General features: G+C 38.3%; 1 protein-coding gene across 3 annotated transcripts in view; it reads right to left on the reverse strand.

Annotated features, from left to right (window-relative positions):
- The window catches only part of LOC148012828 (biotin--protein ligase 2-like), a 207,779-nt gene extending 194,102 nt beyond the window's left edge, over positions 1–13,677 (reverse strand). For 2 of the 3 annotated variants that reach the window (XM_087668856.1, XM_087668855.1), the window contains exon 1: positions 13,437–13,677. In XM_087668856.1, the coding sequence (XP_087524982.1) occupies positions 13,437–13,473 (37 nt within the window). In that variant the 5' untranslated portion in view covers positions 13,474–13,677. The remainder of the gene's footprint in view (positions 1–13,436) is intronic. The other variant, XM_087668854.1, reaches the window with a different exon arrangement.
- Between the last annotated feature and the right edge of the window lie 8,888 nt (positions 13,678–22,565).

A 22,565-nucleotide genomic window follows, 5' to 3' on the forward strand; every position in this document is an offset into this window, starting at 1 on the left:
GTATAAGGGGATGAAAACTTTGAATGAAAGCTGCCCATTTAATATGTCGGTCAGATATTTGGGATTAACTAAGAAGATGTCTAATGCTTTGTTGATCAGTCTTGATCATAAACTCAGAACCCATTAAGTAATGTTTTCATTGACGTAAGGCTTGTACTACAGCTAGCAATTCTTTATCATATGTAGAATATTTAAGTTCGGATGGTTTCAATTTACAGCTAGAATAGGTTATGGGATGATTATCTTGCATAAGTACTTCTCATATTCCAAATCCGCTAGCATCAGTAACTACTAAAAAGAATGGTCTATTGAAATCAGGTAGTTGTAATACAGAAGCATGGGTTAATGCATGTTTCAATAAATCAAAATATTTTTGTTGATTATCAGACCAGTTATACACAATACCTTTCTTTAAAAGTTTTGTCAAAGGCAAAGCAAGTAATGAAAAATTTCGCATAAACTTTCTGTAAAAACTAACAAGACCTAGAAAAGAACGTAACTCATGCACATTTTTTTGTATAGGCCAATTTAAAATTGCTTTTATCTTTTTAGGGTCAACCTTAATACCTTCTGATGAAACAATATGTCTTAGATATTCAATTTCTATTTGGAAAAATTCACTCTTTTCTGGATTAGCATACAATTGATTATCTTTTAACAACTTGAAAACTAAAGACAGATATTCATAATGTACATTTTCATTTTTACTGAATACTAAAATATCATCAAAGAATACTATAACACAATGCTGATATTTCAGAAATATCCGATTCATCATACACTAAATGTAGCTGGTGCATTAGTTGGACCGAAAAGCATCATTAGAAATTCATAGTGTCCAAATTGTGTTCTAAATGCAGTTTTGAATATATTAGATGTATCCAATCTCACTTGATGATAACCAGATTTAAGATCTATCTTACTGAATATGGCAGAACCTTGTAGTTTATCCATAAGATCATCTATCCTAGGTATCGGATATCTATTCTTAATTGTCATTTTATTTAGGGCACGATAATCAATGCACATGCGATAAGTATTATTCTTCTTCTTTACTAATAAAACAGGTGTGTCAAATGGAGAACTACTAGGTCTAATTAATCCTCAGTTTAGCAATTCATCTACTTAATTTTGAATTTCTTTCTGTTCAATTTGGTTATGCCTATACGATGCTTTACATGGTGGTTGTGTACCAGGAATTAAATCTATTTTGTAATCTTCAAGACGTGAAGGTGGTAATCCAAGTGGTAAATCATCAGCAAAACAATCTTTAAATTGAGCAAGAAATTGTGTATGCGTAGGATGCATATATTTTTCTTTAGCTTGAAGTTCATTTACCCAAATTAAATAAGATTTACTACTTTTACGTAATGTACGTTTAACTCAAGTATGAGTCAGCAGTGGAAAATTATTGGAGGCGTGCATACCATGCAATGTGATTTGTTTTCCTTGAAAATAAATTTTAATTGAATGCGTAGAATAATCTATGTCAGGATTATACTGATGACGCTAAGGCATACCTAAGATAATATCACTAGACTGCAAAGGTACAACTAGGAAATTTTTTCGTTCAACGTATTCACCAATTTTAATTTCTAAGTTATGCATCTCTTGTGTCCCATTATATCTTGTGTCTAGGAATGCTGCTTTAATACAATAATGTGTAGAAACAATTTGTAATTTCAATTCTTTCACTAACTTTGCAGAAATAAAATCATGTGTGCTACCATCATCGTGCAAAATAATATTTTCTTTACCATGCACTAAACATTTCATTGTCAACAAAGAATGTGGAGTTGGCATACCTAGCAAAGTATCCGAAATAGTAACAATGTCGTCATCATCTTCCGTAAAATCACATTGCACCAAGATAATTGATATGGACATGTGGCTTTTTCGATTGACAATTGGCTGCTAGATGTCTAGGTTGATGGCATTTGTAACAAACTATGGGTTTGTCTTTAGATACATTGTTAATAATGGCAGGAAGTCTAGAAATATTAGGATTTGGCTGTGAGGATGGCTTAGGGTTTGAATTGGTATTTGATGGCAAAGCAGATGGTCGTGTCCAAGACTTACGGAATGAAGATGGAAGAAAACGACTTTGATTGAATCTTCTAAAATTTGAATTGAATTGCTTGGAACCATAGTTATCATTAGCTTGAAATTGTTGTGGACGCTTGTCTCTTCCGCGAATCTTGTCTTCAGTATCATGAGTCAAGGAAATTGCATCTTCAAGGCTTGTTGGCTTGAACATATTGACTTCAACATAGTAATGTCCAAGTAGGCCGGACATAAACTTACGTTTGTGAGTTGCTTCAGATACATCTTCGAGTATGCGGAGTTGCAATAGGGCATTCCAAAAACGTTCGGTGTATTGGGAAATAGGTTCATGATCTCTTTGCTGTAGAAGATCCCATTGCTTTATGGCTTTTTCATGGAATTGAGGAGGAAGGAAATTCTGCAAAAACTTCTTTTGGAAACTCTCCCACGTAGTGGGACAATCAATGCTCTTGTGAACCACAGTCCACCATAGAGATGCTCGATCGACTAAATGGTTAGTGACACATTTAATTTTGTCTTTCTCAGCATATGTCTCTTCATGAAAGTAATCATCAAACTGACTGATAAATGCAAGTACAGTCTTTCCATCTCGAGATCCATTGAAAGTACGAAATTTGAAGTTTCTTTTACTTATCTTTGTTTCTTTGAGGATGGATTGAGCTTCGAGCGTCGCATCGATGATACGTCGTATAAGATCTTCGGGTTGCGGTCCATCTTTGTCAGTGGTAGATCGTTACAAATTGGCCAATTGAACTTGTAAAGCTTGTCGGGCTCTTCATTCTTCATTAAGCTGCATCATAATTAAGTCCAATTTTTGTTCCATCGTTGGTTCGGGTAAATCACCTTCAGCCATAAAATCGTCCATGTTTTGTTCAGTCATCCTGCAAAATCCAAAAGACCTCACACTCTCGAAATCTTATTAGCGGGATGAGCATAGCTCAAAGTCGGGTATACAAGGCTTATATATTTTTATTTGGCTTTTATAGTCTTTGTCTTTTGCAATTGCGGGATTTGCGTATAATCTTCGTATGACTTGCGTATGAACTTCTGTGTTTGCTGAAACTGATTCAGCAAGTTTGGAAATAGGAACAGGGTCTTCCAGAAAGCAATAAATGAACTCTGTGCTTCTGCGTATGAACAGTCTTTATGGAAATAGTTGAAGTAAGTCTGTGGTGACTTGATTAACCTTTGTGACTTGCTGGAATTACAAGACTTGGAGGACTTGGAAGATTAGGGGAGCTTAAGTAATTAATACTAAATGAAATTTTTAAGGACGTCGGTATACTGGCAACGAAATCGGCGCCATTCAGAACCCACTCTTGCAGCCCGATGACAAATTTCGTATTTGAAGCTTTTTAAAGCTTCTTATTAAGCTCACTATTAAGCTTTTTAACCATTGACATTAAGCTTTTAGCTATGGAGTCTTATCTGTCAGTCTCGTTTTTTTTAAAAACGACTTGTAGAAGGAGCTTTTCTTATGGTCCTCCGCCTTCTCAGGCCAGTCCTTCGCAAATGAGAGGATGCAAATAGGGGTTCTTGACCGCCAGGAAGTCACTCGTATCGACCGTTCGTGATGAAACCGACTATAGAGCTCGTTCGTTCCAGGAGCTCCACCTTCGCACAAGATGGTAAGCGATTGGAAGCTCTCGATCTCAGCTTCGCTCTGATACCACTGGTGCACAGATCGGATGCCGTAAACGCGCATAGTGAGCGTCAGAAGGTCCCCAAGAACAAAAGAGCTCTACTTTTTGCACATGAATCAATGTAGAAAGCTTGCACGACATGAACAAGAGACCAATTGGGTATAATCTCCCCCCATGCCTTGTGTGAGCGCTCCACAAAGTATGTATTTTATGTATTAATCATCTTCAAGCTCAAATAATAGCCCAAATTACAAAATAGCACGCTTTTGACTTTTGAGTTTGCTTTTGTGCCAAATAGAAATAAAGCTAATGGACGAGCGCCCAAGAAGTCAGGCATACCGAAATACAATGTCCAAATACAAATATCTAAATCGTGCGCCCATGCGCATACAAAAATAATAAATAAATATCAAACGCCTTGATAAATAGACGCGATAAAATATAGGCGCCATGCCTAAGATATGCACCCATCAAAATATTGACGATAAATTTGAATACACGCTATCATCCAATGCTTTCCACTGCCACCGCTGCTATCTCTACACATCAACTGAAGCATTCACAATCGTTAGTAAAATAATACAATTAAATCAACAAAAGTGAATACCTAGCAGTCTTCAGCTATATAAATAAATTAATTTGTTAGAAATCAATCCTAACCTTAATTTATCACGAGTGCGCACTCTAAACTCATAAACGTTTATTAATTAAATATGTATTTTGCGGAATCACCCGCTATGGAATCACCCATGTACACATCAAATTAACAAAACACCCGAAAAGGATAGGCGTCCCCATCGACTTCTCGCATAAAGAATCCACTTTGTGTTTGAGCCCCAGTAATAAAAGTTTACGGAATTCACCGTAAAACCTCACGGAATCCATCGTATAATATGCCTCCTGGCATCAGTATTTCACACTTCCCTCACATCCCTTGAGACAGACATTACGGTTTGTGGTTCATGGTGGCCAACCTCCTTTAACAAGGCACTCTAGTATCCATGGCTTCTTTACCAACAGATGTCCAAACTACAGGGTGCTCCTACTATGGCATCACCGGACACACCATCAATGTTTGCTAACTTCGACCTTTGCTCCCCACCCTCCCCAGAGTATATGCATCTTCCACAATGCACTCCTTATGCCACCTCTCTTTTCTGGGCCATAGAGATCGTTCTACATCGGCTATCAGAGTACTATGCTCAAGGCAATAAGACGCATCCGATGCGCACTAAGTCCTTTCAAGCACATGGAGAATCAATTGGCACTACGACCTCTTGGAGATAATTTTCAGGTACTATGGCTTCCACGACCTACGGATCTGCAGTCCGCTCCATCGAGAGACAGTGCTTGTTTGATATCGTCTCCTCATCAGTCTACTCCTTTGAGAGGCAGTGGTTGCTCAACTCCTTCTTCTTCGGCTACCTAGTCTACTCCACTGAGAGACAGAGGTTGTTGCCCACCTCTTGCTCATTCTGAGCCCCACTCTTCCCCACCCTCGACTACTCAAGTTCGAGAGGCTACCTCTAGGAGCTCTTCGGCACCCTAGATACCTTCTTCATCACGACCGATGGCACTTCCTTCGTTATCAGACATTTTCAGCGGGGAATTCAAAGGGGGGTGTTATTTCTTTGCCCTCAGAGGGGACATCTACTTCTTCTTCGGCTTCAGTAGGGGCCCCTCCACCTCCCACCTCAAAGGGGGAACCTACTCTACGTGAAGTTCTTCACCCATTCTCTACTTTCTTAGGGTGGCTGTCTTCGAGTAGTCATCTCTTCTATTGATACCCAGGATCTTCTGGTACCACCTAGATCGAGACCTCGGAGGTTCAGCCGCCGCGACTTGGTGACAAGGCCTTCGTATTCCTTCCAGTATGGATGCACGGAGCTAGTGGCTTCTCTCCCGAGGTTGTGTTTCGGGTTCTCCAGTTCACTCTGTCTATTGGTCTTTACTATAGGTTCCCTTTCCAGTGGAAATCTCGGATCTTAGGGATCCTCTACATCTTCTTCCTCCTCTTCTCTTCTTGCCTTGGTCACCATGGAACCAACTCCCAAGATCGAGTACAGGCATATCCTTATGGTTATCGGCACCACACAAAGTCCAACATTCCTCCTCTGCATTGCATGTTTTTATTATCTTTGTACTAGGGCGCTTAGGCAAGTGAACAATTTCCCCACGAGGGACACTGTCCAAGTAGCACCTATTGCATGAGGATTCTTCAGCATATAGCATTGCATCTCCACCTCACTCTTCTCTTGTTTCCCTTTTTGGGCCTGAGAGAGGGTGTTGAGAAACCCTTCACCCGCAGTTTGCATTTTTGCGTTTCTGCATTTTGTATTTAGGGTTTGTGTTTAGGGTTTGCAGCCCCAAAAAGGGGCGCCATCCTAGACTGACTGTGCCTATTTATAGGCCACTCTCTCATTTATTCCTTACGGCTGATTCATTCAGTCCGTCACCTCTTCTCTCCAACCTTTCCATTACCCTCACACCCCTTCAGAAGGACATTGCGGTTCATGGTTCATGGCTGTCTTCATCGTCTTTCTTGTGCTATGGCACCCTTGGTCCCTTGTATCACATTTACTCCATGATTCGGAACTTCATCATTCCATTCATCAGAGTTTCTTCTCTCTTCTCTTCTCTTCTCTTCTCCATGTTTACCGAGTTCACTCCGTGTTCCTCCCTGCAAACCCTATTGTCTCGCTAGTACGTCATCTTTTGACAGATAGTATCTCTTGATACTGAGTTAGTGCTTCTTGGCACTTGTGCTCTTTAGCGCATTCAAGATCAACTCTTTGCTAGTTACTTGGAGCTGATATCCTATCATGGGAATGTCAAATAAGAAAATTTTTATATGGATTCTTCCAACGAAGAGTAACATTACTCTTGTTGCACATTTCAAGCACATAGAAGATGTGCTTGTCTTACCTGTAGGGAATGATGGAGTTGTGAGCATTCAAGTGCTATCACTATTTGAAGAAATGCCTCTTATCTTGGGGATAGTGCAAGAGATTGAAGTCATTTCCACTGCCTCAAAGATGATACCTTTGCTTGAGGGGGACATGGACATGAAGACTAATGCAACTAATGCAAGCAAAGTCAATAAAGAAGAAGACCGGGAGAACCTAGAAGAAAAGGACAAAAAGATCAAAGTGGTGGACACTGAAGCTGCAAGCAAAGTGAAGAATAAGTACAAGATCAAGCTAGACTACATCGACAAGAAGACCTACAATGAATTGAATATCTATGTCAAAAGAAATACTGAAAACTAGAAGGGCCTGACGGTCCTTGACCCAATTTTTTAGTAGACTTTTTTAGCCTTGTAATGCCTAGCCCTAATGCTTCTGACATAAGCTTATAAACTCCTCATATAGCCTTGTACTACAGCCTCTATACTTTGTGAGGCCCCTGTTACAGCCTCTGGATGTCCATCATATTTGTGGTACCCACACTTAGCCTTTTCTGCAACAGCCTCTGGTGTTTTGCCATGTTTTTGGTATGCCCACACTTTGTAGGTGTTGCTTTCACTAAAGCCTCTACATACTTTGTACTTTCTGGTTGTGATTCAAAAGGGGTGTTGAGATATTTACAATCACACCTATTGTCTTTCACCAGGCTTAGGACATGCAGGCAGACTGAATTCCATATGCACAGAGAGAGAAACTGCTACCCATCCAACAACTATAAAGCATTGTACTTAACTATCACTTTTTCACATATATGATGAATGCAATATTATGATGCTCTACCATTTAAGTTTGTGTCTTGATCATTGTCAATCTTATACACAAGATCGTGTTTATGAGTCCAAGCTTCCATCTTGGAACCTAATTCACTTGTATAATAGGTCAAGTCTTTGTCTATGTCATCATGATCTCAATCTTGATCTTCCATCCACCATAGCATCTGCCATGCTCTAGATCCCACGTCTTTCAACAGAAAGACTGAGAGATGAGAGAGAATGCTGAGAATAGAGAAAATTCAGACTTTCTTCGCAAATAACTGAAGAAAATCAATCATTTACTGCTATTGGCCTCTCAATAGCTTGTAGATGCAAAGAACTGAAAAAAATCAGTCATTTACTACTACTGCCCTGTCTCAACAACCTATAGATGTTGTCACCTACTGTCAATTGATCTTCTCTTGCCCTTGGCTGACTTAAAATGTCCTCTAATGGTTGCAAATCAGACCAGCAATATCTTCTCCCTCTCTCTTGCAAGTTGAATGCACTAAAATGCCTCTCTATAGTCTCTAAAGACGTTTTTCAGTCTTGCATGGCCATTTTTAACAAGTGGCAACCTTTTCAAATGGTTTTTTCAGCATTATCCATAATTAAATATTAGTGTTCAATCTTTAAATACTAAAATTAATCTAATAATTATTTCAATGCCCCAAAAAATAATCTGACTGGCCAATGATTGAATTGGCTAGGCAACTTCCATTCCCAAGTGTGTCATCTTTGACCATTTGATTGGCATTAGGTACCATTAAACGCCACTTCTCTAGTGTTACCAAGTGACACTTATGGCCAAATGAATGACCTAGGCTAACAACTAGCACCAGATACCAAGTACCTGTGCGGCATAACTTATAGCAACTTTTACCTTTGACATCCCATAATTTTCTTAGATTCTTTTCTTGGACCCGAGGCTCGTAAATTTACTCTAACCCCAGATACATCTCATAGATGCAATATTTACTTAACCATGTGATTAAAAATTAATCCACATGTTAAGTGAACTTTCAAAAATGCATGTCCTCACGACAGCTTCCCTCTTGCTTCTCTCTCCATTTTGAGAGGGGGTAGTTTCTTCTCTTGATCAATGACAATGATGATATTTACAATTTAGCTTTAAACATTTCAGACATTTATTATTCTTTGTAATTGTACTTAAGGACATTTATAACTTCATTCACACTGTCAAGATCACATGATTGTAAAGGGACACTAGGACAAGCGAATGATTCCCCTGCGAGGGTATTGTCCAATGGCACCATTGCATCACATTCTGCATGCACATGACATCTTGCACACCCGTTTGCATTATCCCATGCATTGGCATTCTGTTCATGTAAACATACATCTGTGCACATTTGTCCCTTTTTGGTCTTTCATCAATGATCAACTCTGGATCCACCATATTCATGGCATTGCACATGACAATTCTCCCAAGAAGTTTCCCCATGCTTGCTTGCTTGTCTTGCTAAGCTCACTATAATCTGTTTTTCCTCTCCATATATTCTCCATACGATTGGCACACACACTTCCATTATTCTTAGGCACTTATCCTAGTAATGTGCAGGATTGGTTTGCTTGTTTTGTGAAGAACTTGGGTTTATTTCCTCTCTAATACTTAATCGGCCGCTACCCCTCCATTACTTATGTATTCTCCAAAAAAAAAAGGATTCATTATTGATTCCATCTACCTTTAAAGGACTTGGTAGACCCTTGGGCAGCCAACGAGTACCCTTGGTCCAACGCCCTGGCCTCTTTAAGGCGATCACTTGGGCTCCCTTAGTAAGATAACCATCGCCTCTGTAGTCTTGGTAGGTCACTAGGCAGCCGACATGCACCCTTTGCCCAATGCCCTAGCTGCTTTAGGGTGGGGGTATTGAGCTAAGAAATGCACTTAGCCACTTAAACAGCCCCAAAACAGCTTATTCTATACCTATTTTGGGCTTATTTTAGTTAAAACCCTAAAATGGAACGCGGATCAAAAGAGTTAAGTGGGGGCTCCCAAACTTTCTATAAATAGGCAACCTGCACTCCACTTGTCTCATCTCGTTTTTGCAGTTTTCAAGTCTTTTAGCTTGCTGTCCACACCCCGGACAGCAGAGGACATTGCAGTCCAAGCCATTGCTGTCTACATCAGTTTAGTGCTTGTTTCCAACCTTCTCCACGATGATCGGAGCTGATTACAGCTAGGCAACTGCTGTTGAGTGCTGCTGCTGCTAACATCAGCCTGTCACATCATCATCCTTGCTGGCAACTGTTGATTTCCTGCTGTACGGACAGTTTTCTCTCTCCTCCAGCTGTCACCTTGTTGCGTTTGGCAATCTCTCACCTCAGCCAGCTGCCACCCAGCCTGCACAGGCTGTGTTTTGCTGTTTTCTCTCTTCTCGCTCTACGTTTGCACATTTTCTAATTGGTGGCAGTTCTTCTCCTCCTATACAAGGCAGGGGTGATATGCAACTAATTCTGAATAGGCACCACAATGCTCACACTTCAAAGGTTCTTAATGTTTCAAGCTTGAGCTATCATCTTCTTTCAATAAGAGAGATTTGTGGACTTGGCCTCATGGTTGAGTTTGACAAGGATTCCTTTCAAGTTCCTAATGGAAGGACTAAGCAAATGCTTTGTCAGGGCCATGAGAAGAATGGTGCCTTGGAGCGAAAGAACAAGACAGTGATCAAGATGGCCTGAAATATGATGGAGCATCGGCAAACACCTCAGTGTCTTTGGGTCAAAGTAGTGGTCGGTGCAATTCATATCCGAAATCGGTCATACGAGCAACTCACCTACATTTGACATTGCTAGTATGACGCTTTTTGAGGCATGTTTTGGTCTAAAACCAAATGTTTCCTATTTCACAGTCTTTTAGAGCGATGATTAGATTCACATCCCCAAGAAGCACAAAAATAAGTTCAGTTGGCTTCCAAAGGACATGTTTGTTGGCTATATCCCTTAGTCACACGGGTATAGGATTCATGATCCCATCTCATGGGATGCCTATACGAGCTGAAATGTGCAATTTATTGAGTTTCTAGCTACTACAAAGGGGAGTGAGAAGCACCCTACTCTTGGAGATCCAAGTGATAGTTAGGCACTTGAGCCAAGCTTGTGGAACCTATGCCGCTTGAGGCTTTACCTGCAAAGAAGGAGATTGCTTCTCTACCGGATTCCTCGCCAATGGCTATTCCAAAGACTTCGGCAAAGACAAAGCAACAAGGGGAGCATCGGCATCCTCCTTGTTGGACTCATGAGACACTCCCTCGTGTAGGGATTGAGGGGCTTCCCAAGAAGTAGCAGTCACAAGATAGCCTGTAGTAATCTCAGAGAAACCAAGCATACTCCACCAAGCTTGTTTGATTAACAATGGCTTAATGACCCATGCCATGCAAGTAGGGAGCCAACATCATTAAAGAATATGCTATAGTCTGATAATTGGCCAAAGGCCATCGAGTAGGAGATGGAGACTATTGAGCAGAATGGCACTTAGTACCTTATACCTCAACCCACTCAACTTGCAAGGTGATTAGAGTCAAGTGGGTCTTTAAGACCGAGTATCTCAATGATGGTATCCCCACAAGCACAAGGTACGGTTGGTCACCAAAGACTTTGCACAAGCAACAGGTATTGACTTCCATCATACTTTTGCCCCCACGGCTCATATGGCCACCATTCGAACACCATCCGTAAGAGATGGTCGATGTACCAATATTGAGTCCACGTTCTTAAATAGAGACTTAAAGGAGAAGATATATGTTAAGAAGCCTCCTAGCTCTTCTTCCTCAGATGGTAAGGTGAACAAGCTAAATAAGGCCCTCTATGGCCTCAACCAAACTCCTCATGCTTGGAATGAGAAGATTTGACTAATTCTTTTGAGATAGATTGGAATTCACATCCAATCCAAATTTGTAGGTCCACACGTTACTCGAGAGCATGCAATGTTTATGATTTATATGCAAAATCTCATCTTGACAAGTGACCATGCCCAGATAGTCAAGCAGAGTAAGACAACACTCCATGAGAAGTTTGAGATGACAGATATGGGGCTTCTTCATTTCTTTCTAGGTCATGAGATATGGCAAACTAAATAGGGGATCTCTCTCCCAACAGTGGTATATGCAAGAGCTCTTGACCACCTTTGAGATATAGGAGTGTTGGACAATTTCTACTCCCACAAATCCTAATTGGAAGACTACGGCTCATATAGATTCACCATTGATGGATGATTCTTGCAATAGACAATTCATTGGGTCATTGATTTGGCTTCTGGATACTCAAATTAATTTATGATTTCCAATTGGTTTGCTTACAGGTTTTATGAGTGAACCTAAGAAGGTTCAAAACCACTTTACAGATATTGCAATTCCTAAGGAAGATCCCAATCTAGGCCTATTTTATCTAGCAAGTGCACATGGTTCAGCTTTGGTATTACGAGCCTAGACAAATTCAAACTAGGATGGTGACATTGATCACAGATGATCAACAACATGCTATTGTTTTCTTCTAAGTATAGATGCAATTTCTTGGAATAGCAAGAAGCAACCTACAATTGCCCTTTCATCTATAGGAGCCAAGAACCAAAGTGGCTTGTACTACCACTTGTGAGCCCGTTTGGCTTCCAAGGTTATTGGATGAGCTTAGCTGTTTACGAACAAAAGCTACTACACTTCTATGCAACAATGAGAGTTGCATGGCCTTGTCACAAAATCCGGTATTCCATGCTAGGACAAAGCACATAGAGATTCAATGTCACTACATTCATGAGAAGATCTTGGACAAGACCGTTGATGTGGAGTATTGCAAGACAAAAGATAATGTGGCAAATTTGTTTACCAAGGCACTTCCTCAAGCCTTTCTTTGTCAGCATTCCAAATCCTTTAGCCTTACGCTGCATCTAGGACCGCATCCAAGACAAGCACAAGCATGAACATAGTAGTCTAGGGTAGTTTATGCAGTTGTACCATGTTTAGGAGTAGGTTGGATAGCAATTTAGCAGTCGCAAATAGTATGGGTCGGATTTCGACCAAGCTAGCCAAGGTGGGCAATTTATGCCACATGGAGGGCAGCTGATTGCTACATTTTCTTTTATTTTAATGTTTTATGCAATCCATCGGTATCCACATGCGTTGAGCTAGCTATCTCAACATGATTAACAACTAGTGAATTTTGATCTAGAACGATGAAGACATAATCACACGCTAAACTAAAGACAACAAATATATGTGCTTCAAAGTTCAAACACAATTCAAATACTCAAGCCTCATTGTAATTCAATGGAATTCAACTACATAATACATCTACCATAGTGCATAACCAAAAAAGAGACTTTAGAATTGATTGATGGAAATGAAGCTTATGAGAGAGTTCCTACATCCATTGCTATCATCAATAGCATCAAGCATACCAAAATCAAATCACATAGCTTGCATTTTGAATTCCAATAAGTAAATGATTTATCCAATAACGGGAGTGCAGAGAAATTGTAACCCTTCAATAGAAGCATTTGAACATTGCCTTATATTCTGTTCCAAGGAGTCCCATTAATAGAACTTTTCTCTTCTTTGGAACAAAAAACATTTAGGATGGTGTTCACTTGAGGCTTGACATGTTCTACTTTCTTTGCGCCTTAATTTATCAAGGCATGTCAATGCTATATATCCCTTCATTCACAACAGGGACATTCGTTATTCAGTTATCTCTTGCACCATTCCTGTCCCCCTCCATCTTGTCCGAAAAGTTGTGATTACTGATGTATTGTCCATTTTTCTCTCAGCACTACTGCAGGATACTCCATCCTCGTCTTATTCGAGTTCTATTTCAGTGACAGATGGTAACCAATCTTACGCTAGGTTGACCTGAAAAATCTCGAAAGTTGGTCCAGTCCAAAGTGCTCAAAAACCCGATATTCTAGGTAATGATCGTACTTCAACAGCTAGACATGTGCATCGTTGTCATCCTTTCTTATCATCTGAATGACCGTAGTTTATGACTCAATCGCTTACCAGTTGGTTGTTGGATGTTGATTGTGGCAGCAGCCATGGTCCTTAATTTGCAGGGAGTGTAGACAGGGTTTCAGCTTACGGACAGTCCGATGCTCTCTCTCACAACAAGCCGCCAGTCATCACCATGGGCCAAGGAATTAGAAAAAGCGCGGAATATGATCACACACGATATTGCCTTACGTTCTTTTATTTTATCTTTTATGTTCTTCCATCTTCCGCATCAATTTCTATCTAGCTATATACTCACACTCATTAACATGTGCCAAGGAATTGGAAAAAGTCCGAACGAGATATGATTTCACACAAATAGATATTCCGTTACATTCTTTTCTTTTATATTTTATCTTCTTCTAATTTCAATCAACTTATATATATATATATATATATATATATATATATATATATATATATATATATATATATATATATATATATATATATATATATATATATATATATATATATATGCACACACACACACACACACACAAATTGGTTTGGCCAACTCGCTAGCTGCACCATTGCAAAGCTACGCCTTATTGCTCTTTTAGCTTATTTGTACTAAAGATAGAGAGGTCCCACCTACCATGCAATGATCACAATAGATCTGTTATGATCATGAGTTGTATTTGCAAGGTGACAAATCCTCGTTTCTGATCTACACTTATCATGCTCAAAGAACAATTGCAAAAGTTTGTTGATATAAACTAAAACCTTCCTCTTGCATTTTACTGTGTAGCTACAATGCCCCTTATGCTCCCCCTGATTTTCATATGTTGAAAGCATCCAATCCAAGCCACAACATTGGAATGCAAGACGCCCATGAACAATACATGCAATAGGCAAAGCCCAAAATATCGCCCAACCAAATTTGGAATAGCCAATGACAATAAAACATTGGAATGCAATAAGCCCGTGAACGATCCATGCAAAAGGCAAAGCCCAATAATACCACCCAACCAATTTTGGAATAGCCCATGAACAATCATGCAATAGATGAAGCCCATTAATACAAAAACCCAACCAAATTTGGAATAGCCAATATTGACAATAAAGCACCCATGCATGTTCAAAATGCATCTAAAGTTGTGGTTATATGTTATGTTTCGCTCAAAAGACACTTTCACAAATACATACTACTCTATCTCCTCCATTCAACTCAATACAATACCCTTACTTACACAATGATGGGTCAAAAGGCAACACTAAGGGTTTGATATTTAAGGTAGAAGAACATGAGTGTGCATGTGAATGCTAAGGCTTATGAGAAAGATAGCACAACAAATCCCTTTGGGCTATCAAGATAATCTAGTCATTTGAACCCAATATTACATCAACAACCATAATCTTTGAGCCACTCTTATGTCTCAACTTCTTCACAATGTTGCCACCCTTCTCAACCTTCTAGACAAATAATACAAAATGACAATTTAGGAGGATGCCAAAGGTTTATGGCAACCTGGCATATGGTGTTTTCATTTGCCAACCTAGTCCATGTACTCCCGATCATGATAAGTGTAGCTATGTTTTTCTCTCATCCTCAAATATGGGCCATTGATGGTGCATTACCTATAGTAGATGGACATAACAAATAATGATAGCATGCTCAAACACGAAAACCACAACAAACATAGAAATAAAAATTATGTTACAAAACATGCCTTGGATTATGCTATAAAAATGTCATATGAAGCTCTTATTACCCACACCCACAAATATGCTATTATGGCATGCTAACAACCAAATTTGTAGAAAAAAAAATCCATTCATATGAGATCATGTGAGATGGGTGCAGCCTTGAAGGCCTATGCATGTGTAGAAAGGGCTTAAGAAAAATTAAGCCTTTCGGCCACCATCCTTTGCTTTCTCCATAGGCTCAAAAAGACAATGAGAATTAAGCCTTTGTGAGATAGCAAGAGGACCCTAATGTTGTCTAAGAGCTCTCTAGTTGTGTTTCCACCTAGTAATAATAGCTCTCTTGTTTTCTCATAATTTGTAATGCTTATGCCTACCCTTGGCCATACTAGAAGCATACCAACATTTTCACTAAATAACTCGCATCCTTCTATAGTTGCAACTCTCTAGCTGAAGGATACTAAAGCCATTCCGATATCATGTGCTCCTTATAAGGATCTATCATGCATGTCACTACCACAAGATCTACTGCTTGCTCCAACAACATTTGCATCTACAAAGAGAGAGAGAGAGAGAGAGAGAGAGAGAGAGAGAGAGAGAGAGAGAGAGAGATGTATACATTGCATTAATTGAATGCATGTGAATAGCCATATGTTCAAAAAAAGTGATAAATAGATTACTTCTCTCTCTTCTTAAGAAAATGCTTAAACATTGTTCGGCAAGGTTTAAGATCATTCTATGTATGCCAACCTAGGATTGGTATCAGCTTAGGTAGATTTGTCAATTATAACTTTAATAGATATATCAAAAGTTTTTTTTGGGTGCTAGGGGTGGCATCTCCTCAGCACTCCTAAAACTCTCTCTCTCTCTCTCTCTCTCTCTCTCTCTCTCTCTCTCTCTCTCTCTCTCTCTCTCTCTCTCTCTCTCTCTCTCTCTCTCTCTCTCTCTCTCTCTCTCTCTCTCTCTCTCTCTCTCTCTCTCTCTCTCTCTCTCTCTCGGGAGAAGGAGGACTTTGTCTCTTTTTCTTTCTTTGTGTCAAAATAACATGTTATGTCTTGTATAATAGCTTATATCTTATTTTTCTTCTATTTAAATCCTAAACCCTAAACCCCTAAAAAACTTCCATGGGTGGGGAGGAGGAGTGATCTCTCTCTTTCATTCCCCCCATCTTCTTTCTCCCTCTCTTCATGTTGAAATAACATAATATATTTTACATTATAGTACTTTATGTTTTCTTCTTCTATCTATACTTGAAAGGTTTTTGGGGCACCATGTGGCATTTCCTTATTCCCCCAAAAACCTTCTTTTTTTTCCTTCTTTTTTCTACAATTTATTGCAATAATTGTTTTTCCTCCTTTCTTCCTCAATAGGTTCTCTCTCTCTCTCTCTCTCTTCAAGATCAATATTAAAGTTTTTCAAAATATAATTTTTAATATATAGACAAAGAAGGGTGACTCTCTCTCTCATTTTTAAAATGGATGACTCTCTCTCCCTCTCATCAAAATAATGTAAAATATTGTGTAAAATAACGTACACAATAGTTATTGTATAAGATTGAATAATAATTACTATACCTATTATCATATTAAATCTGAAGGTTTTTGGGGAGTGTCACATGGCATCTCCTCAACACCCCTCAAAGACCTTCTCTTTTATTCTCCTTTTTCTTACAATTTTACATCCATTTTTTTCATCCACTGATCGCTCCTTCATAGGTGGGGAGGAGGAGAGCTCTCTCGCTCCCTCCCACCTTCCTAATTTTTATCTCTTTTTTTTCACCCTTTCTCTTCTCCATAGGTGGGGAGGAGGAGAGCTCTCTCACTCCCTCCCACCCCTTGCGTGTGTGTGTGTGTGTCCAAACAACATATTATATTTTGTATAATAGTATATATATTCTTTTTCAATACTTATTATTCGGTTTTGAAGGTGGCATGTGGCACCTCCTCAAATCCCCAAAAACCTTATTTTTTCTCTCATTTTCCTATAATTTTTGCAATTATTTTTTTCCTTCTCTATCCTCAATTGGTGGGGAGAAGGGCTCTCTCTCTCTCTCTCTCTCTCTCTCTCTCTCTCTCTATATATATATATATATATATATATATATATATATATATATATATAAGTGACATTCTCATGGTATTTAGCATCTAGGTAGTATTGCACGGTAGACATTGAATGCTAAGGACGATTACATGGGGATATTGAAGAGGACTGGTTGTTATTGTTGACACTTCTAATTACGTTGTGGGGAGCAAAAGTCATTATTGATAACAATACATGGTAGAGAATCAGTACATTGCATTGGGCATTTCCATGTGTTGGATATAGCTTGGGATTGGGGTTATCAAAGAGTATAGTAGGTGGAAGATTTCTTTTGAAAGAGAAGTTGTACTTTGCTACACAATATTCTATCTGCAAAGAAAAATCTCACATCGTGCATTCTCTTCCTATTGGAGTGCTAGTCTCCTCTTATTTGTATAGGATCTCTCTCTCTCTCTCTCTCTCTCTCTCTCTCTCTCTCTCTCTCTCTCTCTCTCTCTCTCTCTCTCTCTCTCTCTCTCTTCAAGATCAATATTAAAGTTTTTTAAAATATAATTTTTAATATATAAACAAAGAAGGGTGACTCTCTCTCTCTCTCTCTCTCTCTCTCTCTCTCTCTCTCTCTCTCTCTCTCTCTCTCTCTCTTGTAATGGATGACTCTCTCTCTCTCTCTCATCAAAATAATGTAAAATATTGTGTAAAATAACGTACACAATAGTTATTGTATAAGATTGAATAATAATTACTATACCTATTATCATATTAAATATGAAGGTTTTTGGGGAGTGTCATGTGGCATCTCCTCAACACCCCTCAAAGACCTTCTCTTTTCTTCTCCTTTTTCTTACAATTTTACATCCTTTTTTTTCATCCACTGATCACTCCTTCATAGGTGGGGAGGAGGAGAGCTCTCTCGCTCCCTCCCACCTTCCTAATTTTTATCTCTTTTTTTTCACCCTTTCTCTTCTCCATAGGTGGGGAGGAGGAGATCTCTCTCACTCCCTCCCACCCCTTGCGTGTGTGTGTGTCCAAACAACATATTATATTTTGTATAATAGTATATATTTTCTTTTTCTATACTTATTATTCAAAGGTTTTGAAGGTGCCATGTGGCACCTCCTCACATCCCCAAAAACCTTATTTTTTCTCTCATTTTCCTATAATTTTTGCAATTATTTTTTTCCTTTTCTATCCTCAATTGGTGGGGAGAAGGGCTCTCTCTCTCTCTCTCTCTCTCTCTCTCTATATATATATATATATATATATATATATATATATATGAGTGACATTCTCATGGTATTTAGCATCTAGGTAGTATTGTACGGTAGACATGGAATGCTAAGGACGATTACATGGGGATATTGAAGAGGAGTGGTTGTTATTGTTGACACTTCTAATTACGTTGTAGGGAGCAAAAGTCATTATTGATAACAATACATGGTAGAGAATCAGTACATTGCATGGGCATTTCCATGTGTTGGATATAGCTTGGGATTGGGGTTATCAAAGAGTATAGTATGTGGAAGATTTATTTTGAAAGGGAAGTTGCACTTTGCTACACAATATTATATCTGCAAAGAAAAATCTCACATTGTGCATTCTCTTCATATTGGAGTGCTAGTCTCCTCTTATTTGTATAGGATATTTCTCTCTCTCTCTCTCTCTCTCTCTCTCTCTTTAGGTGGGGAGAAGGACTTTGTCTCTTTTTCTTTCTTTGTATCAAAATAACATGTTATATTTTGTATAATAGCTTATATCTTCTTTTTCTTCTATTTAAATCCTAAACCCCTAAAAAACTTTCTGCTTTTCTTTTTCTTTTTCCTCCATGGGTGGGGAGGAGGAGTGATCTCTCTCATTCTTTCCCCCCATCTTCTTTCTCCCTCTCTTCATGTTGAAATAACGTAATATATTTTACATTATAGTACTTTATATTTTCTTCTTCTATCTATACTTGAAGGGTTTTTGGGGCACCATGTGGCATTTCCTTACTCCCCCAAAAACCTTCTTTTTTTTTCTTCTTTTTTCTACAATCTATTGCAATAATTGTTTTTCCTCCTTTCTTCCTCAATAGGTTCTCTCTCTCTCTCTCTCTCTCTCTCTCTCTCTCTCTCTCTCTCTCTCTCTCTCTCTCTCTCTTCAAGATCAATATTAAAGTTTTTTAAAATATAATTTTTAATATATAAACAAAGAAGGGTGTCTCTCTCTCTCTCTTGTAATGGATGAATCTCTATCTCTCTCTCATCAACATAATGTAAAATATTGTGTAAAATAACGTACACAATAGTTATTGTATAAGATTGAATAATAATTACTATACCTATTATCATATTAAATCTGAAGGTTTTTGGGGAGTGTGACGTGGCATCTCCTCAACACCCCTCAAAGACCTTCTCTTTTCTTCTCCTTTTTCTTACAATTTTACATCCTTTTTTTTCATCCACTGATCACTCCTTCATAGGTGGGGAGGAGGAGAGCTCTCTCGCTCCCTTCCACCTCCCTAATTTTTATCTCTTTTTTTTCACCCTTTCTCTTCTCCATAGGTGGGGAGGAGGAGAGCCCTCTCACTCCCTCCCACCCCTTGCGTGTGTGTGTGTCCAAACAACATATTATATTTTGTATAATAGTATATATTTTCTTTTTCTATACTTATTATTCAAAGGTTTTGAAGGTGCCATGTGGCACCTCCTCACATCCCCAAAAACCTTATTTTTTCTCTCATTTTCCTATAACTTTTGCAATCATTTTATTCCTTCTCTATCCTCAATTGGTGGGGAGAAGGGCTCTCTCTCTCTCTCTCTCTATATATATATATATATATATATATATATGAGTGACATTCGCATGGTATTTAGCATCTAGGTAGTATTGCACGGTGGACATGGAATGCTAAGGACGATTACATGGGGATATTGAAGAGGAGTGGTTGTTATTGTTGACACTTCTAATTACGTTGTAGGGAGCAAAACTCATTATTGATAACAATACATGGTAGAGAATCAGTACATTGCATGGGGATTTCCATGTGTTGGATATAGCTTGGGATTGGGGTTATCAAAGAGTATAGTATGTGGAAGATTTATTTTGAAAGGGAAGTTGCACTTTGCTACACAATATTATATCTGCAAAGAAAAATCTCACATTGTGCATTCTCTTCATATTGGAGTGCTAGTCTCCTCTTATTTGTATAGGATCTCTCTCTCTCTCTCTCTCTCTCTCTCTCTCTCTCTCTCTCTCTCTCTCTCTCTCTCTCTCTCTCTCTCTCTCTCTCTCTCTCTCTCTCTCTCTCTCTCTCTATTTAGGTGGGGAGAAGGACTTTGTCTCTTTTTCTTTCTTTGTATCAAAATAACATGTTATATTTTGTATAATAGCTTATATCTTCTTTTTCTTCTCTTTAAACCCTAAACCCCTAAAAAACTTTCTCCTTTTCTTTTTCTTTTTCCTCCATGGGTGGGGAGGAGGAGTGATCTCTCTCATTCTTTCCCCCCATCTTCTTTCTCCCTCTCTTCATGTTGAAATAACGTAATATATTTTACATTATAGTACTTTATATTTTCTTCTTCTATCTATACTTGAAAGGTTTTTGGGGCACCATGTGGCATTTCCTTACTCCCCTAAAAACCTTCTTTTTTTTTCTTCTTTTTTCTACAATTTATTGCAATAATTGTTTTTCCTCCTTTCTTCCTCAATAGGTTCTCTCTCTCTCTTCAAGATCAATATTAAAGTTTTTTAAAATATAATTTTTAATATATAAACAAAGAAGGGTGACTCTCTCTCTCTCTCTCTCTCTCTCTCTCTCTCTCTTTTGTAATGGATGACTGTCTATCTCTCTCTCATCAAAATAAAGTAAAATATTGTGTAAAATGATGTACACAATAGTTATTGTATAAGATTGAATAATAATTACTATACCTATTATCATATTAAATATAAAGGTTTTTGGGGAGTGTCACGTGGCATCTCCTCAACACCCCTCAAAGACCTTCTCTTTTCTTCTCCTTTTTCTTACAATTTTACATCCTTTTTTTTTCATCCACTGATCACTCCTTCATAGGTGGGGAGGAGGAGAGCTCTCTCGCTCCCTCCCACCTTCCTAATTTTTATCTCTTTTTTTTCACGCTTTCTCTTCTCCATAGGTGGGGAGGAGGAGAGCTCTCTCGCTCCCTCCCACCCTTGCGTGTGTGTGTGTCCAAACAACATATTATATTTTGTATAATAGTATATATTTTCTTTTTCTATACTTATTATTCAAAGGTTTTGAAGGTGGCATGTGGCACCTCCTCACATCCCCAAAAACCTTATTTTTTCTCTCATTTTCCTATAATTTTTGCAATCATTTTCTTCCTTCTCTATCCTCAATTGGTGGGGGGAAGGGCTCTCTCTCTCTCTCTCTCTCTCTCTATATATATATATATATATATATATATATATATATATAAAAGTGACATTCTCATGGTATTTAGCATCTAGGTAGTATTGCACGGTAGACATGGAATGCTAAGGACGATTACATGGGGATATTGAAGAGGAGTGGTTGTTATTGTTGACACATCTAATTACGTTGTAGGGAGCAAAAGTCATTATTGATAACAATACATGGTAGAGAATCAGTACATTGCATGGGCATTTCCATGTGTTGGATATAGCTTGGGATTGGGGTTATCAAAGAGTATAGTAGGTGGAAGATTTATTTTGAAAGAGAAGTTGTACTTTGCTACACAATATTATATCTGCAAAGAAAAATCTCACATCGTGCATTCTCTTCCTATTGGAGTGCTAGTCTCCTCTTATTTGTATAGGATATTTCTCTCTCTCTCTCTCTCTCTCTCTCTCTCTCTCTCTAGGTGAGGAGAAGGACTTTGTCTCGTTTTCTTTCTTTGTATCAAAATAACATGTTATATTTTGTATAATAGCTTATATCTTCTTTTTCTTCTATTTAAATCCTAAACCCCTAAAAAACTTTCTCCTTTTCTTTTTCTTTTTCATCCATGGGTGGGGAGGAGGAGTGATCTCTCTCATTCTTTCCCCCCATCTTCTTTCTCCCTCTCTTCATGTTGAAATAACGTAATATATTTTACATTATAGTACTTTATATTTTCTTCTTCTATCTATACTTGAAAGGTTTTTGGGGCACCATGTGGCATTTCCTTACTCCCCCAAAGACCTTCTTTTTTTCTTCTTTTTTCTACAATTTATTGCAATAATTGTTTTTCCTACTTTCTTCCTCAATAGGTTCTCTCTCTCTCTCTCTCTCTCTCTCTCTCTCTTCAAGATCAATATTAAAGTTTTTTAAAATATAAATTTTAATATATAAACAAAGAAGGGTGACTCTCTATCTCTCTCTCATCAAAATAATGTAAAATATTGTGTAAAATAACGTACACAATAGTTATTGTATAAGATTGAATAATAATTACTATACCTATTATCATATTAAATATGAAGGTTTTTTGGGAG

This window comes from Lygodium microphyllum, chromosome 27 (genome assembly GCF_053477565.2).
Source record: "Lygodium microphyllum isolate KBCC chromosome 27, Lygodium_microphyllum_v1.1.10, whole genome shotgun sequence".
NCBI lineage: Eukaryota > Viridiplantae > Streptophyta > Polypodiopsida > Schizaeales > Lygodiaceae > Lygodium > Lygodium microphyllum.